Source organism: Monodelphis domestica, chromosome 2 (genome assembly GCF_027887165.1).
Source record: "Monodelphis domestica isolate mMonDom1 chromosome 2, mMonDom1.pri, whole genome shotgun sequence".
NCBI lineage: Eukaryota > Metazoa > Chordata > Mammalia > Didelphimorphia > Didelphidae > Monodelphis > Monodelphis domestica.
The window spans coordinates 34,176,231-34,192,522 of record NC_077228.1 but is presented as its reverse complement, the minus strand read 5'-3'; the positions used below and the strand labels follow the sequence as shown (position 1 = coordinate 34,192,522).

Sequence of the window (16,292 nt, the reverse complement as noted above, 5' to 3'; positions counted from 1 at the left end):
GGCCGGCCTCCTCCCAAGCTCCGTCTCTTGCCTCCAGCTGCTGGAGGCCATCGGCCAGGGTGGCGCAGCGGCCCGGCGCCGGCGGCAGGTGGAGCGGCTGAAGCCCTACGTCGCAGCGCAGGTGGATGAACTGCCCGAGACCTTCACCCTTGGGGACAAGAAGCATTACAACGGCTTCTACAACCGGCCTCTGTCCCCCGACCTCAGCTACCACTGCTTCGTGCTGGCCGCACTGGAGGCGGGTGACACGGTGAGCATGCCTGCGCGAGGCCGGCGTCGGGCCGGCGTCCTCCTGCCTCCCCGGATGGGTTTCAGTGTCTCAGCCCAGCAGCCTTTGCTGGACCTCAGGCCGCGTGTCCAAGGTCCAGCGTGGAGGCCTCCAGCCTCTGCTAAACATCTCCAGAGTCTGAGACTGTGCCCCGTGGACACAGCCCCTGCTGCTGGGAAGCTTCGTCCAACACGGAGCCTCCACGTGCCCCTGGGCCTCTCGGGCCCCCTCGACACTTCTCTCGTCTTCCCTCCAGGAGGGTCGAGGCCCCCTTCTTTCCCCTGACCCTCATATGGCACACACGCCAGCTTTTCCCCAGCCTGGCTGCCCTCCTCTGGACACTGTCCGGCTGAACAGGGTCCTCCTTAAGACTTGTGCCCAGCACTGCCCAGTAGGTGCCAGGTGAGATCTGAGCAGGACCAAGGACAGAGGGAGGCCCTTTAGTTTTGGGGGCTGCCGCCTCTTGTGGAGGCCCCAATTCAGAGGCCTAAGATGTGGTCACAGCCTCTGGGCAGTGCATCCCCCATCCAGAACCAGTCTAGGAGGCCTCCGAGAAGTCCCTGGAGATCACGGTTAGGTGTAGCGAGGCAGAGACGGGGATCCCTGGGCAGAAGTGGGGAAGCCAGCCTCCTGCCTTGGCTGCCATTCTTCCCCAGAGGCAACTGGCGGCTGCCCCTCGGGCCATGTGTACAGCGGGCAGCGGAGAGGGAAGGGGCCACGAGACAGGCGGCCGGAAGCCCTTTGGGTCGGGGTCGGCCCTTTGCTGCCGTCTCCTTCCTCCTTGTCCTTCCCACTTCCCCAGCATCAGAGCACCCGCCTGCCAAGTCCACGTTCCCCCAGCCCCGTCGTGGCAGCCCTGTGGGTCTGACAGGCTCTTTCCAGCTCCTCCCCACTCGTGTCCATGTCCTAGTGGTTCCTCCTCCCCGGCGTGTCCAGCTGCTCCTCTCTGGTGTGCAGCCACCCCCCCGCCCCCTCTCTCCCTCGGCCTCGGCCGTGCTCAGCCTGGAGAGCACGCCGCAGCCTCCCTTCCTCCAAGGGCCCCCGGTCACCCCCGCGCCCCTCCTGACCGTCCCCTGACGGCCGTGCTTCCCGCTGTGTGTCCCCAGAGGCAGTACGCAGCCAGCCCCTACTCCGATGAGATCCTCGTGGAAGTGTCCTCGGCCAAGCAGCAGGACGAGCCCGAGATGCTGTGGGTCATGGGCCCCGTGCTGGCCGTCATCCTCATCATCCTCATCGTCATCGCCATCCTCCTCTTTAAGAGGTGAGCGTCTGTGGCTGGGCCTGGCCCGACCCTTCCGCTCGGGGCTCCCCCTGCCGGACCGCGGCCACAAGGATGAGGCCTTGCGGCCCCTTCCCTCGGGGCGTCCATGTCGGTCTGTCCACATGTGTGTCTCCATGCGTGTGCGCCTCTGTGTCTCTGGGAGCTCGCGTTTCAGTGCTGACCGCCAGGGCCCCCCGGGTGGGAGGGGCTGACACCCGCCCTACTCCCCCAGGGGTGTCGCGCATGTCCCGGGGCCCCCGCTCTGTGGTAACACTGACCGCTCCTCTCTTCTGTCCTTGCTTGTCTCTGGATCTAGTAAACAAGAAAGGTAGGAACCCATTTTGTCTTCTTGCCCTGCAAGACCCCTTGCCTTGAGCCACCAGAACTCGGACCCCTGCTCTGTGCTCCCAGCTTCCCTCGCTAATTCCCACCCCCGCAGGCCGCAGCCTTTCTTCCTGGGCCCTCGCCCGCCCCGGCCCCAGGGCCCAGCAGAGCTTCCCTTTTCATTACTGGCTGGTTCTCTGTCCGTCCGTGTCTGTGTGTGTGTGTCTGTCTGTCTCTGTCTCTCTGTCTCTGTCTGTCTGTCCGTCTCTCACACGTGCACTCTTGCACACTTCTGCGTTGTCCTGGGGGCCCCAGCAAGGATGTGCTTTGTGGCCAAGGCCCTGAAGGCCTCATTTCTCCCGCCCCGGCCCATTCTCGGGCACCTGGAAGCAGAGGGCCCCCCGGCAGCACGTCCTCCCCAAAGGGAGCGGGGCCCAGCCTAGGAGGGAGGCAGCCGGAAGCCGCTCTGTGCCTTCCCCTTACTGGCTCGTTGAAGCTCCGTTTGTCCCTCCCTCTGTGAAGCTGAGATGGGTAGCCAGTACAGGGACGTGGAGGCACGTCTCCAGTCAGCACGGAGCGGCCCTTCTTTGTGGGAGTCCTGCGAGCTGCCCGCCCGGCGGGGGGCCCGGGATGAGCTTTGCAGGGTGCAGAGAAGTCCCTCTGGTAGTGCAGAGGCTGGACTCGGGGAGGCAGGCAGGACGTGCGCTTCAGGGGTCGCCGGTGGCCGGATGGAGGCCAGGCCGGAGTGGGGAGAGGCAGGCGCAGCCGCGGCTATTGCTGCAGTCCAGGCTTGGGGCTGCGGCTCTGCCTCAGGAGAGGAAGCCTGGCAACAGCTCGGATAGGGGGTGAAGGGACGGCGCCCTTGGGGGCAGCTTCAGAGAGGCAGCCGACCCCAGGGCTTAGGGGGCCGGTGGGGACGAGGGCGCTCTAGCCGCCGGGGCGGGGCGCAGCCCCCCAGACAGGGTCCTGCGCGTGCCCAGCATGGCTCTTGGCCCCTGCCCAGGGGAGGAGGGCTCAGGCCCACGTGCTCGTCCCCGCGCTGATCACGTGTCATCTGCATGCCGTCCGTGTGGTGTCTGTGGTGCCGGGAGCTCCGGCCCCCCGTGCCGTGCCCTGGCTCCCTCCCAGACCAGGCCTCCCAGAGGACCTTCCTCCCCTCTCTTAGGAAAAGGACCAACTCTCCCTCGGCCAAGGACGAGCAGTCTGTGGGGCTCAAGGACTCGCTGCTGGCCCACTCGTCCGACCCCGTGGAGATGCGCAGGCTCAACTACCAGACCCCAGGTAGGAGCTTCGTCAGCTGCCGGGGCTGGGGGAGGCCTGAGCCGGGCCTCATGGAGGCCTTGGGAATCTCGGCGCCTCCCTCCCTGGAAGATGTCCTGTGCCCGGGGCCTCGGAAGCCCATAGGGAGCGTGGCGGCGCCATCGAGTGGGGCCTGATGCCAGAGCTGTCCTCACCCTGAGGAGAGGTAGTAAGCTCCCTGTCCCTGGATGGCTCCAAGGCCAGGCTGGATGTCCCCCGTCAGCCCTGCTGTCTGGGGGATTCGTGGGCAGGTGGGGCCTACACTGGATGCCTCTGAGGACCCTGCCTGCTTCCCAGGAAGGCCTGAGCTTAGACTGTCATTGCCGGGCGCCCCCCCCCCCCCCCATTTATCCCTCCTTCCTGCTTCAAGACGAGGCCTCCACGTGCCCCTGTCCGCGGCCCCAGCCTTCCCAGCTGTTCTCTCTCCTTCCTGCCTGGGACGAGGCCTCCGTGTGCCCCTGCCCTGCTGTGACCCCTCCTTCCTGCTCCCTGCCCGGGACGAGGCCTCCGTGTACCCCTGTTCGCGCCCCGAGTTCCGTCTGTCTTTTCTCCGCAGGTTCCAGTGTCCCCAGTTGCCCGAACACCTCAAGTTAGTTTCTGAGCTTCCTGCGTCTCTGTCTTCCTATGTCTCATCTTCTCTGTCCATCCTCCGGCCTTGGCTGCCCGCTCCCATCCCCCGAGACTTCTTTCTCTCACCCACCTCCTCTCCGTGCCTCTCCCGTGTGGCTGGGGGCTAGCGTGTAGGGCAGGCGAGCAGCTCTGAAGTGGGGGCTGAGCCCCGGCGGGCGTCTGTGCCGGGGGCACCTGCGGGGCCTCTCGGTGGGCTCTGCAGAGGGCCCAGGGCGGCCCCCGCGGGAGCCTGCCCAGACCAACCCCCCGGGCACTTCTGATAAGATGGCATCGAGAACAGGGACGCATTGAGCCTCACGTGGGGTTCAGGTTTGAATTCTGTGGCTGCCCTTGATCCGGCCTCGCTGGGCGGTCGCTGGGCTTGTCCCCATCCACCCTCAGTTTCCTCGTCTGTAAAGTGAAGGGCAGACCACGGCGTCCAGGGCACCCTCTGAGCCTGCCTTGGCGAGCAGACGAAGGCCGGGGGTCCTCAGGCTCTGTCTGCCGCTGCCTGCTACCCTCGTCTCCCTCCAGGGTTCTGTCCCCATAGCCCGGCTGTGGATGGGTTTTCTCTTTGTAGATGGTCTCGTTTGGTCTGGTGCCAGCCCAGGCCGGGCACATTCCCTGCCCGATTTCATTCCCACTCACCGATGACGATCAGTTGTGAGGTCCGGGCCAGGAACCTGGGCCTCTGGGGATGTGAGGCCCGGGCTCAGAGGCCAGCCTGGTGCCGAGGCGGTCTGGGGCCTCGAGGCCGGCGTGGCCTCTGCCCTGCCGCGCTGGCACACCGTAGGGGCTCGTGAGATGCTTGTTGAGCTCTGAATTGGAGAGGTGGCAGGACGACCCCAGATCTCCTGGGATGTGGCATCGTAGGGAATGGGCACAGCTGCCAGCCTCAGGGCCCTCTGCCCAGGGTAGGCCTCCTCTGGGGTGTACAGCTCAGTTCTGGGAAGTGGAGGCTCCCAGGAGCTGGACAAGGAGGGCCCACAGTCCAGAGGGGAGAAGGCCGAGGCACGTTCAGCCTCCTTTAGAAGATGGGAGGCTGGAAGCTGGCTCGGGAGCTGCCTCAGTGGACTCAATTGGCCTCCAAGAGCAAGAGGAGGTGGATTAGAGAAGGGGCCACCTCGGGGACAGGGACTCCCCACACCCAGGCTGGGTGACCCTTGTGGGGGTGCCGTGCAAGCAGCAGGGTCTCTGGGCTCCCCCGGGGCCAGCCCCCTGTGGGTACACACACGCCCCCCCATCTTCTCCCCTCTCTCCTTCCCATTCTCACACGCTCCACCTGTGTCGTCGCATGTGCTGCCGTGCCGCCATCACACCGCCATGTGCTGCTCACCCATGGTCACGCGTGTTCACGTGTGTGTATGCACATGCCTTGCGGCTCTTCTCCTGACCGGACACCCTCCTGTGACCCTTAGGCATGCGCGACCACCCGCCCATCCCCATCACGGACCTGGCTGACAACATCGAGCGGCTCAAGGCCAACGACGGCCTCAAGTTCTCCCAGGAGTACGAGGTGAGGGGCGGGGGGGCAAGGGGGCGGCCGAGCCTGGGGGGGGGGGGCTGAGCTTAGTGGGGCGGCCGAGCCTGGGGGGGCGGGGGCCGGGGGGGGGCTGAGCTTAGGGGGGCGGCCGAGCCTGGGGGGGCGGGGGGGCAAGGGGGCGGCCGAGCCTGGGGGGGGGGGGCTGAGCTTAGGGGGGCAGTGCCTGGTGCCCCAGGCTCATCTCGGGCGCTGAGCCGCTCCCTCCCGCTGCAGTCCATCGACCCCGGGCAGCAGTTCACCTGGGAGAACTCCAACTTGGAGGTGAACAAGCCCAAGAACCGTTACGCCAACGTGATCGCCTACGACCACTCGCGGGTCATCCTCACGTCCATCGACGGTGAGCCGGGCCGGGAAGGGCGGGCGGGCGGGCGGGCGAGAGGGAGCCGCTCGTCGGCCGGGGCCGCCTCTCACGCTCCCGGCCCGGCCTCCGCAGGGGTCCCTGGCAGCGACTACATCAACGCCAACTACATCGACGGCTACCGCAAGCAGAACGCCTACATCGCCACGCAGGGGCCCCTGCCCGAGACGCTGGGCGACTTCTGGCGCATGGTGTGGGAGCAGCGGACGGCCACCATCGTCATGATGACGCGGCTGGAGGAGAAGTCCCGGGTGAGGGGCTCGGGGGCACGGCGAGGGAGACCGCCTGGGGGGCAGAGTGGGCAGCGCCGCTGCCAGGCAGGCGGCCTGTGCCCAGGGCGAGATCCCGAGGACCGCCGGCCGCTTACGTCCGGCCCTGCCCGTCCCTGCCGCAGGTGAAGTGTGACCAGTACTGGCCGAGCCGGGGCACCGAGACGTACGGCTTCGTCCAGGTGACGCTGCTGGACACCGTGGAGCTGGCCACCTACACCGTCCGCACCTTCGCCCTGTACAAGGTGCCGGGGGCCGGGGGGAGGTTGGCACAGGGGTGCCCACACGGGCAGCTCGTGCTGACGGCCAACCTGCCCCTTCTCCCACCAGACCGGCTCCAGTGAGAAGCGAGAGCTTCGTCAGTTCCAGTTCCTGGCCTGGCCTGACCACGGGGTCCCCGAGTACCCCACCCCCACCCTGGCCTTCCTACGCAGGGTCAAGGCCTGCAACCCCCTGGATGCCGGGCCCATGGTGGTGCACTGCAGGTGAGGGCGCGGGCAAGGGCCGGGCGCTGGGCTCCTTCGATCTGCCCTCACAGTCTGGGTTGAGAGGTTTAGGGAGGCTCAGATAGAAGAGCAGTTTGCCTGAAAAAGATCTGGGGGTTTGAGTGGACGGCAAGCTCAATGCGAAGCAGCTGACAACAGCCAGTAGGCTTTTGAGCTGCACCAGGAGAGGTAACGCACCGATCAGCCTGGATGCTGCAGACTAGCCGAACCCCCCGAGGGCCGCGGCCAGGCAGGTGAAGGGCCGGGCGTGCCTAGGAGGTGGGAGGTTCATCCCGGAGGAGATCCTCGGTGTAGGGAAGGGCCCGACGCTCAGGGTGAGGGAGAACTTGGCAACTGTGGCCTCGTGAGGACTTAAGTTAATTAACCCAAAGACGAAGGCTTGTCCCCAAATGGAGTGAGAGCTGCCGAGGAGGCCGGGGAGCTCGGAGTCCCGGGGCACCCGCGGTGGGGACGTTCCCTGGGGATGTTCGTCCGTGTCGGGGGGTGACGAGTGTCTCGGAGGTCCCAGCAGGCACCACGAGACTCCCATGGAAGGAGCTCCTCCTTGTAGCCAAGGGGCCCGGGGGGAGGGGGTTGCAGCTTGTGTGCTGCCACTCATTGGGTCTCTTATCACGGACAACAATTGTTGCTGGCTTTCTCGTTCTCTTGGTCTTGCTCGCTGTGTCTGTTCTTCTGGGTCTTCCCAGGGTCCTCATTCTTCTTTTGGCTTCTTGATGGTGCCATGAGCTTTATTAAGCACCTGCTGTATGCGGGGCCCTGCCCTAGAGGACCTTCCATTCTCATGGGGCCTCTGAGCAAGAGGCAGAGGGAACGCCTGTCTCCTAGGGTCAGGGAGGAGGATTGAGCCAAGCCTCGAGGGAAAGAAGCCGGGGGATATTCTGTTACATTCACGTAACCATTTGTTAAAGCCCCCTCCCGACGGGGGCTTCGTCTCTTGTTTTTTGTTGCCACCAAAAAGAGGTAGTGTTGCCTTGAATTCTGTTTTGTCGTTCACCATCTTGGGGTAGTATGCCTGGCAGCCCACTGACTCAAAAGTTACGGGCCCCTGAGCAACTTTTCCTGCATAATTCTGTTTTCCAGAGTGTTGGGAGCCGTTCACAATTCCACTAACAATGTATTAGTGGGTCTGTCTTCCCGTAACTCTTCCAAAATTGGCCATTTCCACTTCATCTTCTTTGCCAATTTGATGAGTGTGAGGTGGAAACCCAGAGTTTTCTTCATTTGAATTCTCCTCTTATTAGTGCTGTGGAGCATTTTTGTGTGATGGTTAATTTTTGTAATTCTTCTCAAAATTATTTGTTCACATCCTTTAACCACTTAATCAATTGGGAGAATTCCTCTTGGACTTGGGTACTTGTATCATTTCCTACCTAATTTGGGTATATGACTTTTGTCTGTGGCATGGCATGCCAAGAGTTTTCTCATTCATCATTTCCTCTTCTTATTCTATCCATATTGATTTTGTTCGCGTAAAACCTTTTAATGTTTTATGTAATTGAATTGGTCTATTGGCATAGCACAAGGGAAAAAGCACTGGATTTAGACTCAGGATTTAAGTTCAAACCCCACTTGCTAGCTCTGCAATCCTAGGCAAGACACTTCTTCTCTGGGCCTCAGTTACCCCGTCTGTAAGAGAAGATTCGGTTAACCCATCTCCTTCCATCCATTGATGTGGGGATTTTCAGGATCACCTCTACCTCTGGCGGGGAATCCCTCCCTCCCAAAGTTGATGTTTTGGAGTTTCCTGAATGCTGCATTCCCGCACGTCTGCGTCCGGAGCTTAGCGCGGTGCTGAGCTAGCCCAGCACCTGCCGCGTTTGTTTGGCGGTGTGTTTAACCTCTTCCTCCGAGATCTCCTTTTCTACTTTTTAACCAAATACTTCTACAAATTGATTCTTTGTCATTTAATTTAAAATCTGGGGCTCTGCTCCCTTCAATTCCTCCTTTTCCCCCTTGTTTTCTTTAGATTCCTCTCTGTGCCTTAGTAACCTCTTCGTTTGTCGATGGATGTGGTACCGAAACCTTTTTATTAGGAACGTGGTTGTCGACGTTGGTGTAGCCCAGCCTCGAGCACTGAGTTTCCCCTTGTTTACCTTCCTTTATTTCTGAAAAAGGCCGCTGTTAAGCGCCAGCGCCGTGCCAGGCTCCTGTCCTGGGTGCTAGAGACAGGAAGGTGACAATGGAGCAGTCCCTGCCCTCAGGGATCTCACCTTCTGCAGGAGGAATGCAGCACGATTCCAAGGGCTCACTTGGAGAGTCAGTCGTTCAGCAACACCCGCCGCGGGCCAGGCACCGCGCTGCGTGCTCAGAGTAAGACGAAGGGGCAGAAAACAGTCCCTGACAGCCAGAGCAAGCAAACAAATACGTACAAAGAGGCTTCACAAAGGAGAAATAGGAAGCCGCTCACAGAAGGCAGTGCTTGAATTCAGAGGCTCAGGGCAGGCGCCGCCAGACAAGGAGGTCCGTAGTCAGAGCAGAGGGGGGAGAGACGTCCAGGCATGGGGCGCAGCCTCGCGCTGGTCCTCTGCGCGCTTCCGTCTGCCACTCCTTAAGGAGGCCGGGCACGGGAGCTCTCGTGGCAGCCACAGCTCACTGCCGCGTCACCGGGCTTTGCACCCCATTAAAGCCCCACCTCGGCTTCAGACAAGGGACTTCTGGGGCTGTTCATCCAGTTTTGTTCCGCCCACAACACGCGTTCCTGGGGCTGGGCATGGCTTGAGACCCGTTTGGGCTCCGGCAACGAAGGGTTCCGTCTCACAGCCCGAGCCGAATGCTTGTGTGTCCCCTAGCGCTGGCGTGGGCCGGACGGGCTGCTTCATCGTCATAGATGCCATGCTGGAGCGCATGAAGCACGAGAAGACCGTGGACATCTACGGGCACGTGACGTGCATGCGTTCCCAGCGCAACTACATGGTACAGACCGAGGACCAGTATGTCTTCATCCACGAGGCCCTCCTGGAAGCTGCCACGTGCGGCCACACAGAGGTGCCAGCCCGCAGCCTCTACGCCCACATCCAGAAGCTGGGCCAGGTGCCCCCCGGGGAAAGCGTGACTGCCATGGAGCTGGAGTTCAAGGTGGGTGGAGGGCCAGGGACCCCAGGCAGCGGCCCTTCCACGCCGGGACAGCTGCTGGCATTGGAGGCTCTTCCCGGGCCGTCCTTGGTTGGCTTCTGTGCAGCGTCCCCCGTTGCTCTCGCTTCTGCCCTTCATAGGGCAGCCCTGCAAACGTCTGACCCCCCTTCCGGGACAGGCCCCTCCCCTGGGCACTCGCTCACCACCCTCCTGACCCAGGCCTGGCATCTGAGTCTCCTCCATCATCTCTGAAAACCGAATGGAGACTTCCTAGTGGCTGGGTGCCCTGCGGCCGGCGCGGAGCTTGTAGGCCCCACGCGAGCTGGCTTTTCTCCAGCCCGACTATCCAAACCAGCTTCCCCCATCTCATCCCGGCAGCTGTAGCGCTGTACAGGGGGCCCTCCTTGGCTGGGGCTGGGGCGGACTCGCCTCCCTCCAGTGGGGGAGCCCCTGCCCGAGCCCTCTCTGTCCCGCAGCTGCTGGCGAGCTCCAAGGCCCACACGTCGCGGTTCATCAGCGCCAACCTTCCCTGCAACAAGTTCAAGAACCGCCTGGTGAATATCATGCCCTACGAGTTGACCCGTGTGTGCCTGCAGCCCATCCGGGGGGTGGAGGGCTCGGACTACATCAACGCCAGCTTCATCGACGGGTACAGGTCAGTGAGCCTGGCCTCCGCAGGGACGAGGGGAGGCCTCGAGCCGGGAGGTGGAGTCAGGCCACAGCCAGAACGCCTTGGAGTTCTTGAGGGAGCTGCTGGGCTTAAGCCTTGAATGCCAGGACGGAAAAGTTGGATTTTTACCACAGAACTCAAGACATTGCTTGGGGTGATGGGGGGGGGTGCAGGGGGACGAGTCTGAGCCACAGCTAGAGCAGCTGGTGTCAGTGATGTGAAGCTCCTCTCCTTGCCCAGGCAGCAGAAGGCCTATATCGCCACACAAGGTCCACTGGCGGAGAGCACCGAGGACTTCTGGCGGATGCTGTGGGAGCACAACTCCACCATCGTGGTGATGCTGACCAAGCTTCGGGAGATGGGGCGGGTGAGCCTCACGTTCTCTCCTTCTCACTAGACCCTGCCTGGTACCCTGGGCTGCCCAGACCAAGCCTCCAGGCCCCATCCCTGCCCCCCTGCCTTGGTTGAACCCCCAGGCCCCATCCCTGCCCCCCTCGCCCTGACTGAGCCCCCAGGCCCCATCTCTGCCCCCCTCACCCTGACTGAACCCCCAGGCCCCATCTCTGCCCCCCTCACCCTGACTGAGCCCCCAGGCCCCATCTCTGCCCCCCTCACCCTGACTGAGCTCCCAGGCCCCATCCCTGCCCCCCTCACCCTGACTGAGCCCCCAGGCCCCATCCCTGCCCCCCTCACCCTGACTGAGCCCCTAGGCCCCATCCCTGCCCCCCTCGCCCTGGCTGAGCTCCCAGGCCCCATCCCTACCCCCCTGCCTTGGTTGAACCCCCAGGCCCCATCTCTGCCCCCCTCACCCTGACTGAGCCCCCAGGCCCCATCTCTGCCCCCCTCACCCTGACTGAGCTCCCAGGCCCCATCCCTGCCCCCCTCACCCTGACTGAGCCCCCAGGCCCCATCCCTGCCCCCCTCACCCTGACTGAGCCCCTAGGCCCCATCCCTGCCCCCCTCGCCCTGGCTGAGCTCCCAGGCCCCATCTCTGCCCCCCTGCCTTGGTTGAACCCCCAGGTCCCATCTCTGCCCCCCTCACCCTGACTGAGCCCCCAGGCCCCATCCCTGTCCCCCTCACCCTGGCTGAGCTCCCAGGCCCCATCTCTGCCCCCCTCACCCTGACTGAGCCCCCAGGCCCCATCCCTGTCCCCCTCACCCTGGCTGAGCTCCCAGGCCCCATCTCTGCCCCCCTCACCCTGACTGAGCCCCCAGGCCCCATCTCTGCCCCCCTCGCCCTGGCTGAGTCCCCAGGCCCCATCCCTGCCCCCCTGCCTTGGTTGAACCCCCAGGCCCCATCCCTGCCCCCCTCACCCTGGCTGAGCTCCCAGGCCTCATCTCTGCCCCCCTCACCCTGACTGAGCCCCCAGGCCCCATCTCTGCCCCCCTCGCCCTGGCTGAGCCCCCAGGCCCCATCCCTGCCCCCCTGCCTTGGTTGAACCCCCAGGCCCCATCCCTGTCCCCCTCACCCTGGCTGAGCCCCCAGGCCCCATCCCTGTCCCCCTCACCCTGGCTGAGCTCCCAGGCCCCATCCCTGCCCCCCTCGCCCTGACTGAGCTCCCAGGCCCCATCCCTGCCCCCCTCACCCTGAGCCCCCAGGCCCCATCTCTGCCCCCCTCGCCCTGGCTGAGTCCCCAGACCCCATCTCTGCCCCGTGGTTGCCCTAGTTGTGCCCCAGTCATTGTCTCTGCCTCTGGGGCTGCTCTGGCTGAACGCTGGGCCCTGATTCTTTCTCTGCCATCCCTTCCCCAGGAGAAATGCCATCAGTACTGGCCAGCCGAGCGCTCCGCTCGCTATCAGTATTTTGTTGTGGACCCCATGGCTGAGTACAACATGCCCCAGTACATCCTACGAGAGTTCAAGGTCACCGATGCCAGGGTAAACGCCCCCCCCTCAGCCCTTCCTCCTGGGGCCCCCTCAGGGCCCCCCTCTGTGCCAGCTCTCTGCAGCTCGCCTCTCCTCCAGCTCCATCCTTCCCTCTTTGGAGCATTGTTCCATCCAAAGGCATCCTCACCTTGTCATTCAGGGGCTCCAGCCTGCCCTCGCCTGCAGCCACTCACAGATGAGCAAGTTAAGTCAGCAAGTTTGTATTTAGCATTTATGTGCCGTGACGTCCGGGTGCCTCCTGCCCCCGGGGAGCTGACCCTCCACCAGGGAAGGCGACCTGCAAGCCCCTCGGCACAACAGGCTGGACAGGATAAATTGGGGAGACCCCAGCGTTCAGGGTGATCAGGGAAGGCTCCCAGAGAAGGAAGGGGGTGAGCTGGGACTTGAAGGAAGCCCAGGATCTGGGAGGCAGAGAGGAGGAGGGAGGACAAGCACTCCAGGGTCCTGTTCTGGGAACGAGAACTCTAAAGTCCTTCCTGCCTTCCACCATCCCATCATCCCAGCCTCCAAAACCTGGGCCTCATCCCCCTCCCTAGGCCCACTCTCCTCCCTTCCCACCTTGACCCTGGAGTTGATAGGCTCAATTTCCCCGTTCCTCCTCCTCCTCCTCTCTCGGTCTCTGACCTCCTGGGGCCAGATCCCTGCTCAGCTCTCATCTCGGGGCCTTCCTGCCTCCACTCACATCCCTCTGCCTCATGCTCCCCGCTCAGAGCATTGAGGCTGTTCGTGCCAGCCGGGCCTTTCTTCTCCCCACGGGTGGCAGGAGAGACATCACAAAGGCAGAACCCACAAGCCTCGGCTGGCCACAGGTTGCATATGAGGGAGGGGAGGATCCTTCTTCCCTCCGGCCTTTGCTTTCCCTGTGAGCCTTTGTTCTCGTCCCCCTCCCCCCAGCAGATCACCCCCCTTCCCCCCTGCCACTCTGCTCTCCACTCATGAAAGCCTGGCGTCCTCTCCAGGCGCCTTCTGACCGCCCCCATCCCACAAGCTCTTCTCCGTCGTCCCCCTCTGCCCGGGCTCTGCGGCCTTGGACACTGTCCATCCTCCTCTTGTCCTGGGCCTCTCCGGCCTCCCGGACCCCCTCCTCTGTCTTCTTTGCTGGCGCAGCGTCCAGGCCGCGCTCCCTCGCTAGGTGTCCGCAGGGGCCATTTTCCCCTTTCTTCCTCCTAGAAATCCCTGGGTGTCTCACCAGCTCCCAGGATGAAGGTTCTGTCCGCCCAGCCCCGACCTCCTCCCAAACTCCCGGGCTTCGGCACCCACCGCCTGCTGCCCCGGGCACTGCGGGGCCAGAACTGGACGCCTCCTTCCTCTCCCCCCGGCAGGTTCTGGCCTTGTTTCCCAGCCGGTGGTAGATGGCTGTGGGGCTGGCTTGGGCTGCCCGGAACATGCTGGGCAGAGCGGTGGTAGGGAAGTGGGCCCGGGCTCTGCCCCTCGCTGCCTGGCATCCCCCCGAGCCTCTGTCTCCTCTCCTCTCGGTGACGGGGGATGAGGATGCGGGCACAGACGGGCGGGCCCTGGTGAGTCAGTCCGATGGCCGGAGAGCCCCGCCGGAGCGCCTGCTCCTGTCCAGTCCCCAGGCCGCCCCGGCTGCCTGCTTCCTGCCTTCCCCCTCTGACGAGGGGCCGGGGGTCTCCCCTGGGCCTGAGCCTGGGAGGGGAGGCCTCCCATCACAGCCCCTCCTCACCCCCCAGGACGGCCAGTCGAGGACCATCCGCCAGTTCCAGTTCACGGACTGGCCCGAGCAAGGGGTGCCCAAGACCGGGGAGGGCTTCATCGATTTCATCGGGCAGGTGCACAAGACCAAGGAGCAGTTTGGGCAGGACGGGCCCATCACGGTGCACTGCAGGTGGGCCCTGGGAGGGGGAGGGGGCGGGGGGCCCCCAGGGGCGGGGGGCACCCCCTGAGCCCCGAGCCGCTCCCTTGCAGTGCCGGGGTCGGCCGCACGGGCGTCTTCATCACGCTGAGCATCGTGCTGGAGCGCATGCGCTACGAGGGCGTGGTGGACATGTTCCAGACCGTGAAGACTCTGCGCACACAGAGACCCGCCATGGTGCAGACCGAGGTAGGGGCCGGGGGTGAGCGGGCGGGATGGGGGGCGCGTCGGGGGGGCTCCGGCCTCCTCTTTTCGGCCGGCCGTGACCCCCTCCTGCCCCCTCCCCGCCCCCAGGACCAGTACCAGCTGTGCTACCAAGCGGCGCTGGAGTACCTGGGCAGCTTCGACCACTATGCAACGTAACTACCGCCCCCTCCCCGCTCCGCCCTCGCCTCATCCCGTCCCGGCCGCGGCCCGAGCCTCCGAGAGCCCCCCGCGCTGCTCCCCGGGCGGGCCGGGCCCCTTGTGTACGTCCGGGGGAGCGGGTGGGTTTTCTAGCCTCTTCGGATCTCTCCTCGCTGGCTTGGCTGGGCCTTTCCCACTTTCTGGTCCTTTTCTTTATGTTTACTCTTACATACAAATAAACGGAAGATGCCTTTCCTCCCGGGGAGCCACCCCCAGGGAGCAGCCTCGCACCCAGGGCCGCATGGCGGGCGGCGCGGTGGGCGGGGGCTGCCGCCGCCCCCTCCCCCAGGAGAAGCTCCGGTCCCCCAGGACCACCGCTGATTTAGTTCTGTTTTTCCTTTGGTTTCCCCGAAAAGCCTTTTTTTAGGTGCCACAGCTGTTGGGGGGAGGGGGGAGGGCAGGAGGGGGGACGTGGGGGAGAAGCAGGGAAACGCTCCACTCCAATCATCTATTCCAATGCGTGTCTAACAATTGCAGCCTGGTACTGACGGGCCGTCTGGGGAGACCCTGGCACGGGGTTTCCCGCCACCCCCGGGGAGCCGGGTGGGATGCCTCCCCCCTCAGGCGCCCGTCAGCCAGGAGGGGGTGTCACAGCACACAGGGAAGAGCACAATCAGCCCGGCCGGCGGCCGGGGAAGCACACTTTCTCCCCGCGGGCAGGGGGTGTCTCAGACCCCGGCCCAGCGTCCCGGACCAACCTGCAGCTGTTTTCTGGGAGTTCTTCATCATCGCAGCCAACGTTCCACTTCAGGGTGTCCTCATGAACCAATGTGGCCAGACTACTGGACTCGGTGTACCTAGTCGCGTCCCCCTCGGGAGCCCCCCGGGCCGGCCGGCCACAGCCAGCCCTCCCTGCGGGCACTCAGGGTCACTGTCGGAGGAGACCGATGTTCATTTCTGCCTTGTGGGTGTAGTGCTGTCGGGTGGGTGCGCCGTGCCGTACGCCGCGCCTCTGTTTTCTACTTGTTATGAGACTGCAGCGTCATTGCATAATTCTGGATGTTAATAAATTTGAATAATCGGGTTTCATACACCCGCGGCTCCGGCTCTTTGTGGGGAGTCGCCAGCCCTGAGAACCCCGGCCTGGGCGCTCCCCATGGGCCTCCGGAGGGGAGGCCCAGTTCTGCAGGCCGCCTCCGGCTCCAGCACCGCACAGGCCCGGCCCAGGCACAGCCTCCCACCTCCCTCCCGCAAACGGGGGCCCTGGGCAGTGGGCCGTTGGCTGGACGTTGGGGGATCGGTGCCGGTTTGGAGGCTCTGGGGGCCGAGGGCCTGCGGGCCGCCCGGCGGGTGCTCTGGATCAAAGCGGAAGGCGTCCCCGAGCCTGTTGGTCTCAGGAGGTTGGCAGCCCTCCCAGCCCAGGGGGTGGTTCTTGGGGGGGCCTCCCTGGCCTTTGGGAATGAACTGGAGGATGAAGCCCCGAGGGAGGAAGGGGCGGCCTAGCGAGACCCCGGCGGGAAGCACCTCCTGCTTGCTGGGGGAGGGGACAGATGCAGGGAGCGCCCAGGGCCCTGCCTGGCTCTTTCTCACCCCCCCCCCCCCCCCCCGACTCCAGGCGTCTTCTCTGGCGGGAATCGCGGCTTCCTCCCGGTCCCCCCTGCTAGAAGGGAAGATCCAGGCGCCACAGCCCCTAAAGAAACTTTGAACCCCGCCCCCCTCCCCCCGTTGGTCCCCCGAGTCTCAGTACATGCCCCCCTGTGATGGGGCCCGAACGACCCACTCCGAGGGCAGGCTTGTCCCGCCGCCGACAGGGGGTGCTCCCTCGGTCGTACCTCCGGCCCTTTTGGCAGGGCCACCCGCTCCCCAGCTTTCCCAGCAGGCCTCAGAGGCCCTCCTGCAGCTACCTCTGCCCTTCCCCGACGGAACACGAGCGGAAGGGACAGCACGCGTGCGCCCACCAACTGACTAGAACCCAGGCAAACTTGTGTGAGCTGCAGGGAGGTCTGGA

At 64.4% G+C, this 16,292-nt stretch overlaps 1 protein-coding gene across 13 annotated transcripts in view; it reads left to right on the top strand.

Moving 5' to 3' along the window:
* PTPRF (protein tyrosine phosphatase receptor type F) overlaps positions 1 to 15,377 on the top strand; it is a 75,923-nt gene extending 60,546 nt beyond the window's left edge. For 8 of the 13 annotated variants that reach the window (XM_056815287.1, XM_056815288.1, XM_056815292.1 and 5 more), the window contains 16 exons: positions 38 to 250; positions 1,375 to 1,529; positions 3,019 to 3,134; positions 3,709 to 3,741; positions 5,180 to 5,277; positions 5,518 to 5,641; positions 5,738 to 5,913; positions 6,057 to 6,176; positions 6,262 to 6,416; positions 9,227 to 9,512; positions 9,986 to 10,164; positions 10,420 to 10,546; positions 11,932 to 12,057; positions 13,758 to 13,912; positions 13,993 to 14,128; positions 14,234 to 15,377. In XM_056815287.1, coding sequence (XP_056671265.1) covers positions 38 to 250; positions 1,375 to 1,529; positions 3,019 to 3,134; positions 3,709 to 3,741; positions 5,180 to 5,277; positions 5,518 to 5,641; positions 5,738 to 5,913; positions 6,057 to 6,176; positions 6,262 to 6,416; positions 9,227 to 9,512; positions 9,986 to 10,164; positions 10,420 to 10,546; positions 11,932 to 12,057; positions 13,758 to 13,912; positions 13,993 to 14,128; positions 14,234 to 14,302 — 2,268 coding nt within the window. In that variant the 3' untranslated portion in view covers positions 14,303 to 15,377. The remainder of the gene's footprint in view (positions 1 to 37; positions 251 to 1,374; positions 1,530 to 3,018; positions 3,135 to 3,708; positions 3,742 to 5,179; positions 5,278 to 5,517; positions 5,642 to 5,737; positions 5,914 to 6,056; positions 6,177 to 6,261; positions 6,417 to 9,226; positions 9,513 to 9,985; positions 10,165 to 10,419; positions 10,547 to 11,931; positions 12,058 to 13,757; positions 13,913 to 13,992; positions 14,129 to 14,233) is intronic. The other 5 variants (XM_056815293.1, XM_056815290.1, XM_056815291.1 and 2 more) reach the window with 1 other exon arrangement.
* Positions 15,378 to 16,292: the final 915 nt, after the last annotated feature.